We start from the raw sequence: 24,109 nt of genomic DNA on the forward strand, positions 1-24,109 counted from the left end.
TTTCAGTCTAATAATTGAATTAAATTTTATTTTACCTCTTTGCGTACAATTATATACCTTATTAGTATAGCTATATACTATACTGGTATCATATGTTGGTTATTTTTTGGTTGTATTAGCTACATTTAATTGGTACACGATTTGATTTTTCTTTAGTAATAATATAAAAAAACAGTGAAAACAATAAATGAAATTAGATTATGAAGAGAAAAAGAATATAAAAAAGAAGTTAAATGATATTAGAAAAGGAAAAAAGAAATAAATAAGAAGAAAACGAGAAAAAAAGGAGAAAAGAAAAAAAGAAAAAAGAAAAAAAAAGAAGCATAGAAATAAAAAAGAATTGAAGAATAAAGAAAACTTTCCTCACAAAAACTACTATGGGTAGGAAATAAATAATTTTATTTTTATGTGTAACTGTGTCAAAACCCCTTATATATTTGCCTGCTATTTTTAGTTTAAGTGATGGGGTGGACGGTATTTGGGTTAATTTTCTTCAAACTTATTAAACTCTTTTATTTATTTCAACATATCGGCCGAAAAAAGGATTTAAGGGAAGTCTCTTTTCTGTATGTTCTCAATCTTATTATCATATTCAAGGAACGGTGTTCTTTTGCCACATTTGACAACGTGGAGAAGTTTTGTGGGCCATGTGATGACGCGTCGCGTTCTAATTGATTAACATTGCATCATCAGTGGGTCCAATCAATAAACAATTTATTGTGAAGATTTTTTACTGCAGCGTTTTTGTTCCGTCAAGTTGACTTTGATTTTGTTCCTCTCTTTCTGCGGCGACTCCTCGCGACCTCCGGCGAAATCGTATCTGTAAGTTGTCGTTTTGTCTCTTTCGTTATCTCTCTCCCTCTCCAAATGGGTTACTTTGTTTTCTCTTTTTTGGTAAATAGATCAATCCTTTGTTTGTTACTGTTTCTATTTGCATTGCATTGCGTACCGAAAGCCTCAACTCGGACTTTTACAGTGCTCTGTGATGTATTATTACTGTTTGTATACAAGTGAAAATGGCTTAAAATTTCGGTTATTGAAAAAGGAGCAATACAATTAGCCTTGTTTTGTGGTTCTTAAAGAAAAAAGTATCTTAATAATTTTACGGAATTAAGCGCTTCGATAGGTGTTTTGTCTGTTAGGTAGAATAATATCGTAATGTACTTCTACTGTCCGATTCACGAAAACAAATTTCGCTCGTTCAATCCCAATTTTATTCCCTTTTTGGTTTCCCTGACCCAGAGAAAAATATTTGACTAAATTAGTCAAGTTGACCCAGACACCATGCTTATCAACAAAAAAAAAATTGACTAAAAGTTTCAAATATATTTTTTATTCATGTTTTACGACTCAATCTAAGTTTCAAGTATCTAAAGTTTTTTTTTATTTTCAGCAACTGTTATAATTTAAAAACGATGAAGATGAAAGAGGTCAAATTGGCACTCGAAAAGTGGAAAAAAAAGGATTTATGTTGGAAACGAGCTTCAAGAAATGGTGTCAAAAATATAAGCGCAAGAGCAGTTTCAAAAGCTCCAGTTTTGAGTTTTTCCCAGAAGTGGTTTTGGGTCCAAATATATGAACTAAAAATACTTTCAAATGTTTATCAAAAACTTGAAGAATCACTTTTTCTTGCTAAACTTATTGTTCAAGTGCACCATTGGATTGTTAGGTGTTTGCGACGTTGTAATATTTGGCTAACACTGGATTCTAGCTTAAACAATAGTACAGGTTATTATCATTAAAAAATTGTGAAGATCACAATGATTGCATTGCTCAAATGTATAATTAAATTAATTTAGTTACATATGCTAAATGTCTAAACATCTAACTGAGAAATCAAAGATTTAAAATAAAAACATAGGAAACTCTTATGGTATTCAGAGTTATTGTAGGAACAACAGAATTAAAATAATCCCGCACATTTTAAAGAAATTAAGTAGGTGAGATGTTAAATCAATAACTCTCTCTCTATCCTATTTGTGCGATACAATTTGACTCAACAAAGACCTATTATTTGTTTCACTTGTGAATGTTCTCAGAGTGTTAAAATATTAGTAAGTGGACTTCTGGTATGGTAATTCTAATGGGTTCTGTGTTCATGTTCTCAGTTTCAAAAATTCTATATATGAAAGAACAACAAGGTGTTTGAATTACTGGTTTCTTTTTCAATGTATAGACGTCAATAAGCAATTACCTGGTTTTGAAACACTATTCATGTGATCTTACTGCCTTTTAAGGCAACCTGAGAAAAGGAGTGAAATGAGATTGAGGCATTAGGCACTAATCTCTTTTGACAGATTAAGGGCTCATTCTATAACTTCCGTCTCATTTCCTAGTGTTATTTTTTTATTTACACAGATAGCAGAGAGCAAAGCTCATACAACGATTTTGTTCTCTTCAAAAAATTTTAAATCTGAATTGTAAAAAGATCATTGTTTGTTGATTTGTGTAATAATATAAAGACGCAACAAATATGAAACCATTTGGGCAAAAGTATTTTCTTTGATTGTTTAGTATTGGTCATCCGAGTCTTAACTTGAGTGGAGATAGATGAATGTTTTTATTGCAGTTAGCTCTATGACAATGTTTTGTCCTTTTAGTCTAGGCATATCCTGCCTATGTCCTCTGCTGCATATTGGTTGATGCAATCATATGTCCATTTTTAGTAGGTGTTCTAAAATGTTCTTGCTTTGATGGATGTCACCAACAGATCTATTTAGTATTTACCAAAGTCAAGTAGCTTTTACAACACTCCCGTTTATCATGTCACTTGCATGATTCTTTAATTAATGCCCTCCTTTCTTATTTCTTTGCTTTAGATTTTTTTGTATGAAGGTTTTTATTGATTGATGAAGTTAGATTGCAAGATGAAATCAAACTTATCTAGTTCTTGGAATATCATAATTTCATCCTTTGTCTGAATTCTTTATCAACCACCTATATTTGTATATCTTTCAGGTTTTAAGCCACACAAAAAAAAAGGTTAAAACATTGTAACAGAGAAATTAAGAAGCATTTGAAGGTACCTTTAACTGGAAAAAAGAGAAATGCCTTCACAGAAGATTGAAAGTGGGCATACTGACACGGTGCATGACGTAGCAATGGATTACTATGGTAAGCGTCTGGCAACAGCTTCTTCAGACTGCACCATTAAGATAACAGGGGTTAGCAGCTCCTCCTCGCAGCAACTGGCTACTTTGAGTGGTCACCAAGGACCAGTGTGGCAAGTAGCTTGGGCTCACCCTAAGTTTGGGTCAATCCTTGCTTCCTGTTCTTCTGATGGGAAGGTAATTATTTGGAAGGAAGGTGCGCAAAATGAGTGGAGCTTAGCACATGTTTTTGATGACCATAAAGCTTCAGTCAATACCATAGCTTGGGCTCCTCATGAGTTGGGCCTTTGTTTGGCTTGTGGATCTTCTGATGGGAACATTTCGGTTTTCACTGCAAGATCAGATGGTGGTTGGGAGACATCACGGATCGATCAGGCTCATCCAGTTGGCGTTACATCTGTTTCGTGGGCGCCTTCAGCAGCTCCAGGCTCTCTTGTAGGCTCTGATATGCTTAATCCTGTTCAGAAGCTTGCTTCTGGTGGCTGTGACAATACGGTTAAAGTGTGGAAACTGTTTAACGGAACTTGGAAAATGGATTGCTTCCCGGCTCTTCAAATGCACACTGATTGGGTCAGGGACGTCGCTTGGGCCCCTAACTTGGGACTGCCAAAGTCAACTATCACGAGTGCTTCGGAAGATGGAAGAGTAATTATATGGACCATGGGTAAGGAAGGCGATCAATGGGAGGGTAAAGTGTTGAAGGATTTTGGTGCCCCTGTGTGGAGAGTATCGTGGTCGCTAACAGGAAACATACTGGCTGTGGCAGATGGGAATAACAATGTGACATTATGGAACGAAGCAGTAGATGGTGAATGGCAACCAGTGACGACAGTAGATGCATAAAGTTAAACACATTTTTCACCATCTCCCTTAAGTCCATATTTTATTTTATTTTTTTGATTTGCACCGGGTGTCCGAGTCTGTATGAGCCCCGACTAATCCCAGGGGTGCATAGGCCCTCGGCAAGGAGTTTCCCGCAAGTGCACCACGGTTAATTCAGGTTTTACCCAGTCCAATGGCCTTCAGAAATTGTTTCATATTAATATAAATCTAGCTATTTTGCAATGCATAAATGACTAAGGAAACTTGATGTTGTTCATGAATTGTCGATTATCGTAAAATGGATTTTGCTTCATCATATCAATGTGCTTTATAACACCATGATCAATGTGATGTTTGATGGAAGAATAGATATGTTTGAGCTTTCTAATTTTCTTTTTTACTGACTACGACTCTGTAGTTTTGCAGCCGCTTCGTCAACTAGATCAATACCAGGATTTAGTTCCTTGATAACTTTTTACTCTTGCTCAAATGAGTGGGTTGGACTGATTTTGGGGGTTGAATAAAATGTGTGGGTCAGTGATCCGTCTAAAAGTTACTTGGGTTGAGATGAACTGGGTCAAAATGAGCTAAAATTTGGATCATAGCTCAGCCCACACAACTCTTATAAAGCTTTAAATAATGTGTATTGTTTTCTTATGAGTTAGTTTAATTATCAAATAAAAAATTTTCTTTTGTTGTGGTCATATATAACATATGACATATCAAACAAATGGATTGAATTCAACAAATGAATGGGTAAATCGGTTTGGATTTAAATTGCCATCCCTACTCCCGTAGTATTGTAGTGGTCCTTGATATAAAGCAGCAATTTTGATACATTAGGAGAGTTAAATAAAATATTTACTAGATTTACGCTTCTATGATGGCAAAGCATCTTAGCATACGTTTCACTAAATTGCTCCTGTTAAGTGTTCTTCTTTTTTTTCCGAACCTTTTTCGTAAAAATAGCACGGTATAACCAGTTTTCGGACTGGTCATTCAAAAATAGTCAGCGTTTACAAAGTCAATGAAAAATAGCCACTATTTTGCTGCAACAGAGACCGGTCCAGCATAATATACTGGAGTTCGGTGCACCTGTGCATGAACTCCAGCATATTATGCTGGACCGGTATACTTTGCTGACTCCAGTATAATATACTGGAGACTGGAGCACCGGTGCTCCAAACTCCAGTATATTATACTGGACAATTATACTTGCTGGAACTCCATTATATTATGCTGGAGTTCTAGTGTACTTATCCTGGAACTCCAGTATAATATGTTGGAGTTCAAGCATACTTATGCTAGAACTCCAGTATAATATACTAGCGTATTTTCCGAGTTTTGAATAGTGTTTTCGCTCAGATTTATCTTTACATGAAAAGTGGTTAAATTTCAATTACTTTTAAAACTGGGCTATTTTTGAACGATCAGTTGTAAAACTGACTATTTTTGAATTTCTCCCCCTTTTTCTATTACCAAAGGAGGGGGGAAGGGAGATACTACAAATGGAACACACACTTATTGTGGGATGGAAAAGGGATAAAAAGTACTCATACTAGAAATATCCTAATTGTATTCTCAGTTATACATTAAGGTAATTCATATAATCATATCCTTGTCAATAGCAGATTGCTTCTTACTTATTTTTTGACCTTAATAGAGCTCTAACATAAAGTATGACAAAGGACAATTTTGCAGCATGCAATGAGCAAACGGGTAAATTGGAACCTCTTTGTCAGAAGTATTTTAATACATTGTATTAACCTAGTCCATGCTATAGCTCCGTTAAAGTTAAGGACAGATACGAATCAATTTATCGATGACAAGGGTATGAATGACCCATATCCCTGAAGTATAACAAAAAAGAACATTAAGTTATTTCATATAACAGAAAGCACGATCATCGTCCTAATTTGTGATTACACATCTGCGTCAAAATTATCAATTCATGGAGGCTGGCCCATGTTTTTTTCTAATGGACTTTTCAATTTCTGTTGAGATGGTTAGGGTGACCGCTTGTGACAGTTGTAACAAAGTTAGTTAGATGACACCTTTGTAGTGTAGAAGAGTTAGTTAATTAGTTAGTGGTTAGGAGTTAATTATATATATTCCCACGTGTACAGTGTGTTAGCTAATAAGCCATTGTATTCATTTTTATTCTCTGTAATTGATGATCAGATTTCTTCCAGAATCTTCTTCTTCTTCTTCCTTCGATTCAATCTAAGCTTCAATCCTCCACCCTCTAATGGTGGATTTTATCAGTTTCCATCCAACTAAAATGCAGAAGATTTAACCTAAATAGCCAACTATCCAACCACTTAAATTAAAAATAGCCGGTGGGGGTATAATATATGTCTAGTTTATGTATTATATGTGATAGTTGTGTATAATCAATGCATAATTTATGTATATGGCTAAAAAAAATAAACAATAAATATGATCGGCTATTTGTGTAAAAATCCTATAAATGGACCACTATTGGGCCTTTAAGTCCATGATGATGTACAAGTATAGTTGTTGGTAATTATTGCGTGAGCTAGCCGCTTTTAAACAAAAAATTACATAAATGTGATATTGTTTAGGGTGGTCTTTAACTTTTGACCCTCGCTTTCCGTAAAAATTGCACGGGGCGCCCTATTTGGTCGCCCCCATTTAACATATACCCATTTTTTTTAAAAGTTTTAACTTGTACCCACTTTTTAAACAATTTCAGCCCCCTTTCTCCTCCTCCTTCTCCTCCTCAAAGTTTTATCTTTTCTTTTTCCAGAAGTAAGGTTCATCCTTATCTGCTTCTTCTTATTTCTCCTTTCAATCATTTTTTCCTTTTCGCCGATACCCTCACCTGTAAAGGTTCTATGTTGGTTTTGCAACCTGAATCTTATGCACAATTTTGATGTGAAAATGGGATAAGAGAAATTAATTACTAATTTTACATTGTTGTTTGGTGAATTGGGTCTGGTAGTAATTGGAGATTTCAGTTGTCGATTGGATTGGTAATGTGTTGATATTTCTTGGTTCCTGTTAATGTTGCTTTAAGTTAATTTGTGTGGGTACAACATGCCCCCTAGAACTCTAGAGCTGAAGTTCGCCACTTACAAAACAAAACTTTAGCTCTAGAGCTTAAGTTCGCTAGTTACAAAAACAAAAACTTCAGCTCTAGAGCTGAAGTTCGCCAAAAATAAAAACTTCAGCAATTACAAACAAAAACTTCAGAAAATAGAGAACAAAACTTCAGCTATTATGCTTAAGTTCAGCAATTACATACAAAACTTTAGCACACTTGCTACTTCAGTCCCGTCTGCTAGAATGCTGAAGTTTTGCGTGATTGTCTTTGCTACTTCAGCCCCGTATGCTGAAGTTACGCGAAAAAAAGTGGGTACGCTTGCAATTTTTTTTGCAAAGCGGGCACAAGTTAAAACGTAACCCAAAAAGCGGGTATAGATGCAAATGCCCCCTCGCTTCCTCCCAACAATAGAACTTCAATGTCAAAAGTTAAAAGCGCTAGTGTTGCCCTCCTTGTTAAACTTAAAAAATATTTCACGGGGCAAGCGGGACAAAAATTCAAGACCATCTACTTTGAGAAGTATTTGTGTACTTCACCCACTTTTAAGTCCCATAATTGACAAAATATCCACTTGTGGAAATCGAATTTCCATGACAATAGCTACTTTTTAATTACATGGGGCTGAAAATAATTATTTTTGAATTTTTCCCGTATAGTAAAGCATGAATCTAGGACTACGATACTTGTGATGAATTAATTTGCTTAAAGGCTCTCTTGGTAGCGTGTGATGAGAATATCAAAATATTTCTAGCTAAAGATACTATAATTATTTTTAACTAAACCAAAAAGAAAAGGGTATTAAGTAGTAACATGAAGAAGTAATAATTGAGGGAGCATTGTTAGTAATAAATTACTGAACACCAAGACAATCTTAAAGCCAATTATCAAGGCGGACGGCACGTGCACTGCTAAGCATCCACGTGATGACCTTACACGTGCAACCACGTTAGCACTGTTGACGCACGTGTGGGAAGCATCAAAAGAGAAAGAGACGACTTCCTTAGTCTTGAACTAAGCGTACATGCGACACTTGACAACGCGTTTATGATCTTGTACAATTTGCGCACGTTCTTATTATGCCAAGTCAGTTTTACTATACTAAAGATCGCTAAGGAGATGTTAGAACACATGAGAATTGTCAAATGAAGCTTTTGTATTAGAGAGAAGTTGATTGTTTTGCTTAGTGAGTTACAAATGAATAACCCCCTTTATATACTAGTTTCATAGGGGCTAGTGAATAAATAATAATTATTACACAAATCCCATATTATTTACAAGTAAATCCTTTTTCTAGAATTTTCGACATAGCTAGAATCTTCTAAGGATTTCCCTAGCAATTCCATAGGTTGTAAAGTCTTCCATGATAAATCTCTATATTTCTCTAGAACCTTCCCACATGTGCTAGTATATTTTATATGTATGTTTTTCATAAGGAAAAAATATATGTCAAGTGGTACCTACGTGGCATGATGATGCGGCGGGTCATGACATTAGAGTTCGTGCAGAAATCAAAGGCCTAAGCCCATAAACAATCAAATATCCAGTTATATATTTAGAGAAATGTATATTTTTAACCGATCTCAAAACAATAATCAACAAAATATATATTTTTTGTATTTTTTTATACAAAAAAATATACATATTCTATATATTTTTTTACTAGTAAATACAATTAGTTTCGATCGGCCGACAAACTTTTTATTTTGCCCATATATTTAAGCAGGTCCAGCTTGTCTTATAACTGAGCATTTTTCTTTTAATAAACAAATACTTCCTCCTGTTCTTTTTAGTCATTGTCAAAATTTTGATACACCCATTAAGAAAAGTATTTACTAACATTTTTGACTAACTTGTCTTTTATCTCTGCTCAAACTTTTTTTTCTCCTGAAAATTGGTAAGATTGGTATGACTTTTTAGAAAATTGTGTATATCATTTATTGGAGTAAGTATAAATTTTGAAACAAAAGTATCTTCTTCTTTTTTTGGTTTTCTAAAGCGACATTTACTTTGACCTAATTCGTTTCGCTAAAATAATACTCCACTTTCTTTGCACCAAAGGAAGTATATTTGAAAATTGAAACTAATTAAACTCCATATCTCCATCCAGCACTCAAAATCAGCATAAAACCAAAATTCATTTTTAATGAAAACCCAACCATATCATGGAAAAGCCCTTTGCTTGTGGAATTTTAGATTATTATGAGCAATATAATTCTTACATATTACACGTCTCAAGTTCAAGTTTTGGTAATAGAGAAATTCTTTTTAAGAACTGTTAGCGATGACAATTTGAGCCAAACTCATTTGACCTACCCAACCCGTCCAAGGTTGGACTCGTCATTGACTCGTTTATTTGTTGAAATTAACCTATCTTAATCTTAACCCAACCCATTTCAGCCCATCTAATGTTGGCGTATTTTAGCCTAAATTGATCCATGAGTAACTTTGCTAAAATATCTTTAAAATAATTTTTTTTTGTTTGATATGTTATTGTATATGACCATAACAAAAGAAAAAAGTATTATTTGATAATTAAACATTTCATAAGAAAATAATACACACTAATTAAATCTTGGTAAGAGTTGGGCGGGTTGGGCTATGACACAAAGATTAGCCCAACTTGACCCAACCAATCGCGGAAGTACACGGTTAGCCACTAATAACAAATGTATTTACTTTTAAATCACTGTTTAAAATGTCTTTAGTCTTTAGCCACTGCTTTAATAAATTTTAACTGCCCGGACGAAATTACCCTTCTGCTTTTGTACTTAACTTCAGGACTACATGTCCTTAACTTTTGAACTTGGAACTCTAAGTTTAGGACTTTAGAACTATATGTCCTTAACTTTTGAACTTAACTTCAGGACTTCAAGACTACATGTCCTTAACTTTTAAACTTAACTTCGGGACTTCAGGACAACATGTCCTTAACTTTTGAACTTGTAACTCTAAGTTCAGGACTACACGTCCTTAACTTTTGAACTTGGAACTCAAACTTCAGGACCAAGCGTTCTTAACTTTTGAACTTGTAAGTCAAAGTTAAGGATCTATTGTCCTTAACTTTTGAACTTGTAACTGTAAATTAAGGACTGCTTGTCCTTAACTTTTGAACTTGTAACTGTAAGTTAAGACAACTGTAAGTTAAGGACTGTCTGTCCTTAACTTTTGAACTTGGAAGTCAAAGTTAAGGAACTATTATCCTTAACTTTTGAACTTGTAACTGTAAGTTAATGACTGCCTATCCTTAACTTTTGGGCTTCTTAGCGTAAGTTTATGACCTATTGTCTTTAACTTTTGAGCTTGTTAGTCTAAGTTCAGGACTTCAGGACCTATTGCCCTTAACTTTTGAACTTGTAACTGTAAGTTCAGGACCTATTGTCCTTAACTTTTGAGCTTGTTAGTCTAAGTTCAGGACCAAGTGTCCTTAACTTTTGAACTTGTAATTTTAAGTTCAGGACCAAGTGTCCTTAACTTTTGAACTTGGAACTCGAAGTTCAGGACCAAGTGTCCTTAACTTTTGAACTTGTAACTGTAAGTTCAGGATCCATAACGTAGCAAAAAACCAAACGTTATTTGTATCTTTTCACAAATAATAATAATAATAATAATAATAATAATAATAATTGCAATTTACATATAAAATTGATGTTAGATTCTGCTTGGATGCAACATTGATAAGACAAATCTACATAACTTTTTCATTACTAGTCTGATGAAAATACAAGTGACGACGATTTAGTTGCTTGTCTGTATGAGCAAATATAATTGCAACTATTTATGTATTTCTTAGTAGTCTGGACACGAGAAGATCTAATCTCCCCAATGATAATTATCACCATCCTTGAACATCACGGCCAGGCGAGATGGGAGGGGTGAGAAGATCTGCGAGGTCCTTGCCAAGGCTACCGACGGTGAGAGAAGCGAGGGTTTGGAAAGAAAAGTAATGAAAGAAAAGGTAAAAATATCTTTTCATATTAATTTTAATAGAGTAGTGGTTACTTTTGCTCAACATTAAAATTGCTGGATAAAAAATAAATATTACCTTGAATAGTGGCTACCCATGCCATTTTTACGTTACTTTTGGGCGGATCATTAGCCCGCTTATTTTTTAACTCAACCTATTTTGACCCAACTACCTATTTGTGTAGTTTGAGTTCAAAAGAAGCACAATTTGGTTTCGGAGTCATATAAGATGGAGTAATTAAAAAAGAAAGAGAAGCACCTTGGCCATTTGAACGAACAATTGAACATGTAGCATCTTTAGTTTAAAAGTTACTCACATGATAGCTGACAATATCCCAATCCTTTGTCACGTGCTTAGTCGGACCCCACGAAACCCTCTAAAGGTCCCCACACATCTATGATCAACAAAACTCTCTCATAATTTTTACAAAAAACAAAATAAACAGAAAAAGTAAAAATGAAAGCTGGGATAAAAAGGTGGGCGAATGATTGGTTCTTAATGTAAACTAACTTTATCCATTTTTAACTGCTATTCACCTTGGGATTCGTAATATTATCCCGCCCAATAACAATTCTTTAGAAATCCCCATTTCATTTTCAATTAAAAAAGAAAAAGGAAACGAAAGAAAGAAAGAAGAAAAGCAAAAAGATTATGCTACAGCAATTGCACTAAGTGACTGATGCATCTTTTGAGGTTTTTACCACTTTCGACTCGATTTTATGTACATTAATTGAAAATTTTAATTAATGTATTTTAACGGAATACTCAATACTCCACTTTACAACATTTTTTGCAAAAAAGAACTATGCAGTAATTCTTGATTAAATTTTCTAATGAACGGGGTCAATGCTTACTTGAACGAGTTGAACAAATACATAATATATGTCTTTATAAATTGTTAATTACTCCTTTCGTTTCAATTTATGTGAACCTGTTTGACTGGACATTGAGTTTAAGAAAAAATGAAGACTTTTAAAATTTGTGATCCTAAACAAGTTAAAAAGGGGTCCAGAGTATTTGTGTGATTATAAAAAAAATTCATTAAATTATTTTCAAATTTAGAAATGGGTCATTGAACGAATCAAAAAGGAAATAAGTTCATATAAACTGGAACGGGGTATTACTTTATCATAGATCAACAGTACACAGTTTTACTAATGTAAATTTGTATAAATAGTAGACGCCAGTAAGTTATTTTTCGAGTAAAGTGAATGATCTTGTATATGAGATTTTTTTTCTCTTCTTCTTTCTGGTGTATGAGAATTCTCAATCATATAAGAAGCAGAATTCGTGCTTGTATAATTATCCAATATCCAATAATCGAAGATATAAAAAAGAACCTTAAATTCTGTGCAAAATGCCGAATTAAGTGGTGAGATTGGGAGTCTTTATCCAAAATGTAAATGAAGATAAAAAATGAAACTTCCTATGTGGATATAATCATGACCAAGCATTTTGAACAGGGTTGAGCTGTAATGTTCGTGCTTAAACGTGGGTTAAGGAATATATTAACATGAGGTTAAGGAGGTAAGAAAGTACTAATAATGGAGTTAAAAAATTGTGAAAATAGCAGTACCCAGGAAACAGCTAACTTAAAATAATTATTTCAAAAAATTCAGGGGGCAAAGCGCAATTCCCGAGGAATTTAAAAAAAATGGAGTAATAAAAACGTAGAAAAAAAAAAAAAAGAGAGAGAGCAGGGGAATCCGGCTGTAAAATTGGACACTAATGGTGGAGTCACGGCGACAAAACCTGCTAGATCGATTCTTAAGGGAAAAGGGGTTGTATCATTTAATTATCTTTCTTAATCCACCTATTTTTAACTTCATTAATTTCCCTCTTTTGCTTTATTTAGTTAATAATTACGGTACGTACGTACACTAATTATCTTTACTTGTACAAAAAAAGAGCCTTGGAATCCATACAGATTCTGCATTTAATTATTCGCACAGCACATGACAGCCGTGACATCCATTTTTGGCACCTTTAGTATTCAATTTTTAACCTTTAATCCAGGTTTCAAACTCCAAAGTAATCCTTTATTTACCACTAAGAAAAAGTAATTTTCGACATCAAAACCACATTATCATTGTGATAAATTTTCAAATTTGCTCAAATTCAGAAATTAATACAAGATGTGAATTATACACTATTAATTCAATTTTTGTTCCCAAAAAGAAAAGTAAAATACAAGCGTGTTAAGGTAAAATGAGACAACTTTACAGAAGTAGCAAGGTACTGCATTTTTTTTAATTTAAAACTATAGAGAATTGTATAAGGAAAAATAAAAAAAAATGATAATTGTGAAATTACAGATAAGACCCTTATTACAGTATGAAAACCCCTCTGACCCGGACACCTTACTTTCAGCTCTTGAGCACTTGTCTGTCCTCTTCACACTCAATTCCTTCATTCTCTCTTCCTTTTTCTCAGCTTTCTATTTAACTGCTCTCAAAGGAACCGTTACTTTGCTTCTCTTAAGCGTCTTACTCTCTCTATTCTGAGACTCTCTCACACTTTTTTCCTCCCAATGGAAGCATCGGATTTCTTCGTCAGCGGCTATTTCTCAAATGCCGGAGACCAACAGAATCCGAATAATAATAATTTTACTGTCGATGATTTGTTGGATTTCTCTAAGGAAGATGAAGTCATGACCGACGCTTTTTTTGACAGTATTACCGCTAATTCTGCTGATTCCTCCACTGTTACCGTCGTCGACAGCTGTAATTCCTCTGTTTCCGGTGAAAATGGCCATTTCAATGGTAACCTAAGCTGCCGCAGCTTCACCGACGCTCCGTTCCCTAGCAGCGAACTCTGCGTTCCGGTAATTACTCTCCTTTTTACACTTGGTGGAAAAAAATTGTTTCTAAATTTGGTCTCATTTTTCCGCCACTTTCGCACTCAAATTATTACGCGGTAGTAATTAATTCGGTTCTTCGTTTGGATAGACCATAATAATGTCTGAATATTTGTTAACAAATTAACCACGTGTCAAATTCAAAGAATTCATGCACCATTTACATAACAGAGGCCAAATGCATACAATTTTGTTTTCACTCAAAGCAATAGTCTGTTCCTCGTTTGCTCTCTGGTTGATATAATAAAAATTCAGTGCAATAAACCGAGTTTTTTTTTTTTTGGATTTTAACAGTATGATGACTTGGCTGAGCTTGAATGGCTGTCGAATTTTGTGGAGGAATCATTCTCAAGTGACGATGTTCAAAACCTTCAGCTCATCCCTGTAACAAACATTAATTCCGCCGCCAACAACACCACCGACAGTTCCTCCTCCGCCACCACAATTTCCGCCGGAACTAACTCACCACCGGCTTTTCCCGCCGACACTTCTGTTCCTGGCAAAGCTCGCAGCAAGCGCCCACGCGCCGCTCCATGCGACTGGTCCTCGCGCCTCCAGCTGCTCCTCTCCCCTACCACGTCATCATCTGAGAGCAACAACTCCGCTGCCAATAACAACACTTCAGCCACGGCTAAAGCAACCAAAGCACCGTCGAAGAAGCGAGAGAGCATCGAAACGCCGGGACGCAAATGCCTGCACTGTGCTTCTGAAAAAACACCGCAGTGGCGCACAGGACCTATGGGACCAAAGACACTGTGCAATGCATGTGGAGTCAGGTACAAGTCCGGCAGATTAGTGCCGGAGTATCGGCCGGCGGCGAGCCCGACGTTTGTGTCGGCGAAGCATTCCAATTCTCATCGGAAGGTTCTGGAACTTCGGAGGCAAAAGGAGTTCCAGAGACACCCAGCACATCATCATCAACATCAGTTGATTAGTCAAACCTCAATTTTCGGTGTATCAAACGGTGGTGATGATTTCTTGCTTCATCATCATCAAAACTGTGGTCCTAATTTCAGGCACCTCATCTAGTACGGTTCAGCTAGTGTAGGGGATAATTTTCCACGTTTAAAGTTTGAGTTAATTAACATCCATTTTCCTAATTATCTAGTCTTAGAAATTTGAATATCAGGATTAAGAAAAAAGGGGGTCCTAGCAATCCCAGAGGAGCCCCAAAAAAAGAATAGATTAAACGCAAATTAGACATTAGTCCTCTGTAACGTTTCTCCTAATTTTTGTATTAATTCATAGATTTTTTGAAGACTAGTTTTGTTGATTTTTTTAATGTCATTATCTTGTTTGCTTTGTATTTGGTCACTAATTACTTTCAATACTATCAAGTAGATAAAACATATCAGCATTGTGTTAGTTTACAGCTAAGTGATAACCTGATGCAAAAATGAACATTAATTAATCATGATAGTGAAAAATGTAAGTGAATAAACATGTTATGTCGAAAATTTTGTGTGGTTATATATATTGCTTGCTTTATATTTGGCAACTATGTCAGTACTAACTCATTTTATAATGTTAATTTGTATACACTAATAACGTAAAAGAATTTTTATACTATTATATCACATAAAAAATAACTACAAATAACCATTCATAAAAAGTGAAAGTAATAACTTAGAAATTTAACACGATGCCTGCTACGTACAATCAGTATCGGAGACATGATTTTCTCTAAAGGAATTCAAAAAATAAAAAATTTAAAGAGATTGTGGCCAATAGGAATTAAACTAGTGATCTCGCAAAGGTTTTGAACCCCCTTGATCATTGTGCTAACTCCTGGGTTGTGTTAAAAGATATTCAAAATATATTATATAGAGGCACAAAAATGATTTTGCCTTATTATAAGTACAGTGTAATTTTTCACCCCTTAAATCCTTCCATGTGTACAATAAGTTAAAATGTACTGATACTGTAAAAAGTTTTTATACTGTTATTGTTACTGTACAAAGGTTAATTCCTACTATTTGAAGAAAAGTGAAGGAATTTGATGTTATTCGCTTGTTGTCAAAGTAAGGAGATGAAAAATATCTGTAATAAGCTGGAAAGTGGGTAGGGGAATGATGCAAAATAGCAAATAATAGGGGCAATGGTGCATATTGCCTTTGTCAATGCCATGGGCCAAGGGTGATGGGCAGGGGCGGACCCAAGTGGTTAGAAGTGGGTTCAACTGAATCCGCTTCGTCAAAAAATAATATTGTGTATATGTATAAATTATAGCTAAAACAAGATAAATTTTGTTTAGAAATTATTTTTGAACCCGCTTATGTTATGGACTTCTCCGATTGAATCCGCTTACACAAAATCTTGAGTCCGCCACCGATGATGATGGGTGGTGCCATAACTTGAAAACTTGAAAGGTGAGGAATTTGCACATGGAGGGCTCACGGCCTCAACTAAAACCTGGGTCCTTTCCTGTCTCTACTTCCATTACTATTTCAAAAGTTAGCAACTCCTTTTCTCAGTTTTGGAAAAGTAAAATAAAAACTTTAATTTGGTAGTGTATCTTTTCAAGGTTAGTGTAATATAAATAATTCTAAGTAGGTGTTCGGGTTGAAATTAGAAAACAACAGTATTTGAAGTTGAAAAAAGGTGTTTTTAAGTTGCAGATATGCTTGGAAATGAATTTTACTTTAAAAAAAATAATGATTTTGTTGGAGTAAAAGCCATTATTTCACTTGATGGACTCAAATATATATTTTTCTTGACTATCTCTGAATAGAACCACCACCAATAATAAAAAACAATGATCCAGAAAAATCTTATTAATGGGTATAAGGAAGGTAGTGTGTACGCAGATCTTACCCCTATACCTTGAGGGAGTTGAAAGATTGTTTCCGAAAGACCCTCGACTCAAGAAGACGAAAATAAATAATATATCAGTAACCTCAACAGAAACCAAAGGAATAATAACAGCATCATAAAAGCAAGAAAATAGATGAAAACAAGACCTCTAAATAGATACTCCTTCCGTTCACAAGAGAAGACAATTTTTTTGTTCCTGTTATACCCACATTATTTATTACTCATTTCAAATCATTTTCTCAAATCTGATAAAATATGCATCAATTAATATGGGTGTCATGATAAATTATGCACTTCATTTATTATTTTTTTAGGGACGTGAAAAGTCAAAACGTGTCAAGTAAAAGTGAACAGAGGGAGTAAAATTTTTTGTATACAAAGGACCAAAGGTCTCTATTAAAAGGATTAACACTAGAAGGAAAAAGAAAAATTCCGAAAGTCCAATCTCAGTATTCCATTTTCATCATTTTAACCATGTATCTATTCCAGCAAAATTTATCTTGCTGTGAATACAACTATTGTTACTCCTTAGAGTTGTGAATACTTTAGTCTTACAATGCTCTAATTAAACACAACTATTACCTATAAGTATATTACTTGGCATTAATTTGATTAATAATTTTAAGCAGAGGTACAACTACTAGCCTGTTTGGCCATGCTTATTTTTGGCCAAAAGTACTTTTTTTTTTTTTTGCCAAAAACACTTTTGGCCTCAATTTGAGGTGTTTGGCCAAGCTTCTGGAAGGAAAAAAGTACTTTTGAGGAGAAGCAGAAGCAGAAAAAATAGTTTCTCGCCAGAAGCACTTTTTTAGAAGCACTTTTGAGAAAAATACACTTAGAAACAGTTTTTTAAAGCTTGGCCAAATACTAATTGCTGCTCAGAAGTGTTTTTCAAACTAACTAGCCAAACACAAACTGCTTCTCACCAAAAGTATTTTTGAAAAAAACACTTTTAAAAAAAAACATTTCTCAAAATAAGTTGATTTTTGCATTTGGCCAAACTGGCTATAAGTCCATAGATCAATGGTATTGACCCATAGCTTCTCTAATAAATAAAAATTGAATAAATAAAGGAGTACATAGCATGGAATTCTGTGAGCATAGACCTACAAAATTGTCTTGGGGAGAAAAAAATGAAGAACAATCGTGCAGTGTACGAAGTAGCTGCATGGAATTGCGGTGAGAATCAATTTGGGAAAAGAACGAGGAATAGTTTTGAACCAGTAGAAAATTTTAAAGGAATAATAAATTGTTAATTTTATGATATGTAGTGGTAGTACTACATAAATTAAATTTTGGGATACCCTAGGTCAAAGGACGATATATAATTATTTAAAATAATTCTACTACTTTAATATTTGGCCCCTATTTAACTGTCTACCCGATCCTAGACAGTTGCACTCCTACGGGGTCCACTACGTTATCTCACCTCAATCTCATAATTTGCTCCAAGGTTCCAACTATTTTAAGAGAGATTATGCTAGCTTTTGGATATAAATTTGGTTAAAATTTGAAAAAATAAATTTTTGAATATGAGATAAAAAATAATTTTTAAAAATTGAAATTATATTTGGAGATGTATTTCAATTGAAAAAAATTTGAAGTATTGTGAATAAAAGATTTCAAAAACTACTCTAGAGTTGTTTTTGAGGTTTGAAGATTTTATTTTCAAAATCTGCCAAAAAATAATTAAAATTTATAAACAAGCATATATTTGAAACTAAAATTTGAAAAGAAGCTCCAAAATTTTATAGCCAAAGATTTTGTAAAAATGATATGACATATTTAAAATTACAAAATTTAAGTAATATTTTAGTATATTATACATTACGTTAATTCAAACACATAAAATAAAATGAAGGTTGTACAACTTTAATATACATGTGCAAAAATGTAGGTTGGAGGATGTATAAGGCATCACAATTCTTCTTTGCATTGTTTGACTCCTTTTAGGTGAAATCGACACAAAAATTACAACTATTTGGAAAAGCATAAACTACTAAATAAGGATATACGATCGAGCTGTAATATAGTATGCATTTCCTGGAATTTTATTACTCCTTTATGTTTTAATACCTTCAGGCTAGCTCGTTTGAGATGAGAGATAAGGAATAATTAATCCTGAGATTAAATTTGAGATGAGTTTATCCTCTGTTTGGTTAGGATATAATCGTGGTATAACTAATCTCGGGATTAGTTATCTCGGAATTGTAGTATTTTTTATTCCTATGGGAGGGTGGAATAACTAATCCAGGATAATTAATCATGAGATAACTTGTTTTCCAATCAAACGACTCTTCGTGTGCAGGCGATTTGTGCAAGATCATTGAGTTCGACGGTATAAAATTCTCCTAATATTCCTCTACAATTCTATTTATTACCTATAAGATTGAGTTCTTTCAATTAGAATAAAATTCTAACATTTCCACTTCCACAGCTCTAAAGGGTCATTTGGACCTCGATCGGTACATGTTGGACTTCAGCTTACTATGGCCCATGATACATGCCCACTACCGGTTTAGCTAGAGTTTATTTATTTGTATTTTGAGCTCCCGGGCCAAACCCCAATATATTGTAAAAATAACAGAGATACAATGAATGGACTGGAACATTCTAGAAGAGAACAGAAATATTTCTCTCTCTCTCTCTCTCTCTCCAGTTCTTCCTTCTCCCATAAACTTTAATCAATACTTCTTGATTTTTAGCTTGATTTAGTAGTTTTACATTGTATCAGAGCGGATGATCCGCTGATTCTCCTTCTCCTGTTTTGAGCGGTGTTACCCTCGCTCATTTTCATTAGTTTTTCGCTCGATTGTCAATGTTCGTGGTTGATTCTGTTTCTGGTAGTTTCCTCTCGATTTGTAGATAGAATCAAGGTCGGAGTTACCTTTCTGTCATCTATTGGTGGTATTTGTGATACGTGTGGGTGAATTTGGATCGAATTGGACAGATTTCCTCCTCCGCTACTGACCTAGGGTTTGTTCTGTTCAGATTTTTGGAATCTGCATTCAAGGCCGTTTGTTTTCCGGTAGCGAAAACATATGGTAATATCTTTCAATTTTCATTTCATTGCTTCGGTCATTTGTTTGTGTTCATTACTTTGACGAAAGTCTCTGACTGTCGATATGGGAGCATCTGATGCATCCTCGAGTACTACCTATACTCCTGACCCATCCAGTCCACTCTTTTTACTTTCTTCTGATGTACCTGGTGTATCTCTGGTTAGTGTGACTTTCTCTGGGACTGGTTTTGGGGGTTGGAGGCGGAATATGATCGTATCTCTATCCGCTAGAAATAAAATAGGATTCATTGAAGGAAGTTGTCCGAGACCAGCTGAGGATACTCCTCAGTTTAAGCAGTGGGATAGGTGTAATAATATGGTCATTTCCTGGCTGACTATTTCCCTATCCCCGAACATAGCTGAGAGCGTTCAGTACTCGGATACTGATGAGAGTATTTGGGCTCAGCTTAATAGAAGATATGGTTCAGTTAATGGGATTAAGGTGTTTGAGATTAAGCAAGAGATAACATCTACTCATCAAGGGCCATTGGACATTGCTTCCTATTTCAACAAACTCAAAAAATTATGGGATGAGCTGAGGTTTATGTGCACTAATCATGCCAATACTTGTGTTTGTGCTGCTAAACCTGGACTTCAAAAGGAGGAAGAGGAAAACAGATTACACCAATTCCTCATGGGTCTAAATGAGACCTATGTTGGTGTTAGGAGCAACTTGCTCATGATGCAACCTCCACCTTCTCTTGATACTGCTTATAGTATCCTCCTCCAAGCACTACGAATAAACGCTAAATTTGCGGAGGTTTTATTGTGGCAGTTACTATAACCTCCGCAATCTATATCGAATTGTGGGGGTTTATTTACCCCCACAAATATAATATATTTACGGCAGTCGGTAACCTCCGCAACACAAAAAAAATAGCGCCCACTAACCCCAATGTTTCCCTCGTTTTTTAATTCTTTCCCTCTCTTTTTTTCCGACACCCCTTTCTCATTTTCAGTTGCAAACTAAAAAAACCCTCTTTCATTCCTTTAACCAAATCCTTAACAGACCTAGAAGACAAGGGATGAAAATGAGCAGCATACAAATTCCTCAATTCCTTTAATTGGATGTAAGTTTATGTGATTTTGTTTTTCGATTAGCATACAGATTCCTCAAAAATTCCTCTTCGATTTTGCTTTCTTAGCAGCCCACTTTCATACAAATTCCTCTTCGATTTTGCTCTTTCATTCTTTGATTTTGCTTTTTTGTCTTTCTTTCATCATGCATGTGGGTTTTAAGTTTATTTTCTCAGTTAATTTCTATTTTTCCTTTACTGATTTTTTCTCTTTCTTTCATCTTGATGTTTTTCAATTCTCAACAGAAAGTAGCCGAAATTTAGTAGAATCAGTGCATTTTGAAGAAGGATATAACACTCTTTTGTTGAAATCGAGATGTAAGTCCTCTTTCTCCTTTTGCATTAGGTGTTATAGGTCCTAGAATTTAGATTTTTTGTATATTTTGTAGGTTCATTTCTGTGATTTGGGTCTTAATTGAAATATTTTCTTTTGCATGTGTATTTTAGAACTCCTGCGGACCTTCAGAGAAGATACAATTGTCACTGGTTGCTTTTCCTCTCAAGGTACATTTTTTTTGTTTTTCTGTTTAATAATATTGGAGTCACAAAAATATATCTTACCTATTTGAAGTGCAGTAAATGAACATTACCTATTTGAACATTACCTATATGAACATTAGTTGTTTTTCTGTACAAAAACTACAGTACTACTTTCCAATCGGCAGGAAATGAACATTACCTATTTGAAGTGCAGTAAGTACTGCATTTGAGCCTGTGTTGATTTCAAGTGGTTCTAGTTTCTTTTGAATTGCTATCTTAGTCACATCTGTAGAGCTGTTTGTTCTACAAATATGCTAATTTTGACAGGAAGTATCATATAGTAGCCTAAACTCTAGTCACCTTAGTGATTTTTGGAGCACCTCTTATTCCTCCTATCGCAGGTTACTGACTTCCCAATGGGGAGCCTTTTGTAATTAATTTGTTGTTTATCTTTGATAGTTTAGTTTGTATATTTACCTCTTTTCCTTTACTATATTGTTTTGTTGTTCTTAAGTTGGTGCTGAGGCTCTTTTCATATATATAAATACTTTTGTATAGGCACAGAATAAGTAGGAACATATCATTACCTCTACAAGGAAAATGGCTTCAGCTATCCAAATAAAAAAATTCAGTATAGGCACAGAACAAGTAGGAACATATCATTACTGGCTACATTGCTATACAGTGGTTTAAGATCAGTAGAATCATAGCTATAAGAGCATGAAAAATGGGTCAACAACATATAAGTGAGGAGTCCTAGCAATTAAGAAATTAAGAGAAATCTGTTGCATTTCTCCTATAATAGAAGTGTGGAAATGTGGAAATGTTTAGAAGGAAAGCAAAGTAAATGACCGAAGTAACATAGAGATTGGTAACAATAATCAATATGTGTATGTGTATGTATTTGGTTCTATCTTGTAATTTGGACTTCTTGTATCAATTCACATCAACTGCTAATTTGCATTTATTTATACATATAGCAGTCCAAGCTACATTATCTTACAAAATTTTATAATGTTATTGTGTTAATAGGTTACTAAATCATCCTTTCTCATGGAAATATTGTAGGTTACAGTAAACACTCTTGCTCAGAGAAATCCTTATCGGTGGACCACTTCTAAAAGGTTATATATCAATACTTTCCAATGGATAAATCTTGGATTGGAATGCCTAGAAATACAACAAAGTATTTACTTGGTTTGAATCAATTTCTAAATTTTGCATTTAAAAATGCTTGTATAGGAGATAGAATAAAATGTCCGTGTCCTAAATGTGGTTTTGGGAAGTGGCAGACCAGAGAGATAGTGTACGAACATTTGATTAGCAAGCCATTCCTTCAAAATTATATTACTTGGATTCTTCATGGGGAAACAGAAGTGTTGGAGAACTCTACAAGCATAGAGGTTATCCTAGATGCACTGCCTCCTGAAAATCCTATGGAATTGTTGATAAATGAAGCATTCCCGGGTTTAAGGCATGAGGGCATTGATGCAGGTCCATCATAAGTAGTTGGAGAAGAAGAAATATTAAATGATCTGCTTTCTTCAAATAACAAAGAATTTTTTGAGTTGCTTAAAGATGGAAGTGAAGAATTATATGAAGGGTCGAAGTATTCGAAGCTAGAATTTTTGTTAAAGTTGTATCAAATAAAGTGTTTGTCTGGGCTAGGTGACAAGGGAATGACTATGATACTAGATTTACTGAAGGATGCATTTGGATTTGCAAAGATACCTAATACTTTTTATGAGACCAAGAATACCATAAAAAAGCTTTGTCTTGATTATATCAAGATAGATGCTTGTCCAAATGATTGCATGTTGTACTGGGGAGATGATGTTAGTGAGGAAACATGCAAGCATTGTCATACTTCTAGATGGAAGCCAACTAAGAAGAGCAACAATAATCACATGTCTACTAAAGGAAAGAAGAAAAAGAAGTAAAAGATGCCCGCAAAATTTTTGCGTTACTTTCTACTGAAACCAAGGTTACAGAAATTGTTCATGTGCTCTAAAATTACAGAGCATATGAGATGGCATGTGAAAGATAGTAACAGAGAATGGAATTATGAGGCATCCCAGGGTTGGTGAGGCATGGAAGAGATTTGATATTACTTTTCCTGAATTTGATTCTGATCCTAGAAATGTTCGATTAGGCCTAGCTAGTGATGATTTCAATCCTTTTGGGATGATGAGTACTAATTATAGCATTTGGCCAGTGATTTTGGTTCCATATAACCTTCCACCTTAGTTGTGTATGAAGAAATCAAATTTATCCTCTCAATGATCATTCTAGGTCCACGTACGACGGAGAATAATATAGATGTATACCTACAATCGCTTATTAAAGAGTTGAATGAGTTGTGGTGTGAAGGTGTGGAAACTTTTGATTCATCAAAGAATGAAATATTTAGAAAGCGAGCAGCTCTTATGTGGACAGTTAATGACTTTCCTAGACATGAAATTTTATCTGGTTGGAACACACATACCGGTTTTGCATGTCCATCTTGTAATTTTGACATAGAACCTTGCCGACTTCGTAGTAGAAAGTGGTGCTTTATTGGTCATCACCGATTTTTGACAAGAAATCATAAATTTAGATTGATGAGGCTTCAATTTTTTGGCAATACGGAAGAGAGAAACCCTCCAAGGAAGTTAACTGGGTCAGATATTTTGAATCAAGTGGAAGAAATTGATGTTACATTTGGAAAACCAGCAGAATTGAATGAAATAAAGAAAAGAAATCGACAAAAAGGTACCGAGGAAAGTGCAACTCAACAATGGAGAAAAAAAAGAATATTCTTCAATCTTCCATATTGGGAATTCAACTTGTTGCGCCATAATTTAGACGTTATGCACATT

At 34.5% G+C, this 24,109-nt stretch overlaps 2 protein-coding genes across 2 annotated transcripts; both read left to right on the forward strand.

The window, feature by feature from the left end:
• The first annotated feature begins 739 nt into the window (after nt 1–739).
• On the forward strand, nt 740–4,254 carry LOC104248172 (protein transport protein SEC13 homolog B-like). The gene is made up of 2 exons (XM_070171321.1): nt 740–822; nt 2,959–4,254. The coding sequence occupies exon 2, from the start codon at nt 3,048–3,050 to the stop codon at nt 3,951–3,953; it is 906 nt and encodes a 301-aa protein (XP_070027422.1). The 5' UTR covers nt 740–822; nt 2,959–3,047; the 3' UTR covers nt 3,954–4,254.
• A 9,077-nt stretch (nt 4,255–13,331) lies between these two features.
• On the forward strand, nt 13,332–15,083 carry LOC104248173 (GATA transcription factor 12). The gene is made up of 2 exons (XM_009804373.2): nt 13,332–13,787; nt 14,115–15,083. The coding sequence occupies exons 1-2, from the start codon at nt 13,494–13,496 to the stop codon at nt 14,847–14,849; spliced, it is 1,029 nt and encodes a 342-aa protein (XP_009802675.1). The 5' UTR covers nt 13,332–13,493; the 3' UTR covers nt 14,850–15,083.
• The last annotated feature ends 9,026 nt before the right edge of the window (nt 15,084–24,109 follow it).

This window comes from Nicotiana sylvestris, chromosome 3, assembly GCF_000393655.2.
Source record: "Nicotiana sylvestris chromosome 3, ASM39365v2, whole genome shotgun sequence".
NCBI lineage: Eukaryota > Viridiplantae > Streptophyta > Magnoliopsida > Solanales > Solanaceae > Nicotiana > Nicotiana sylvestris.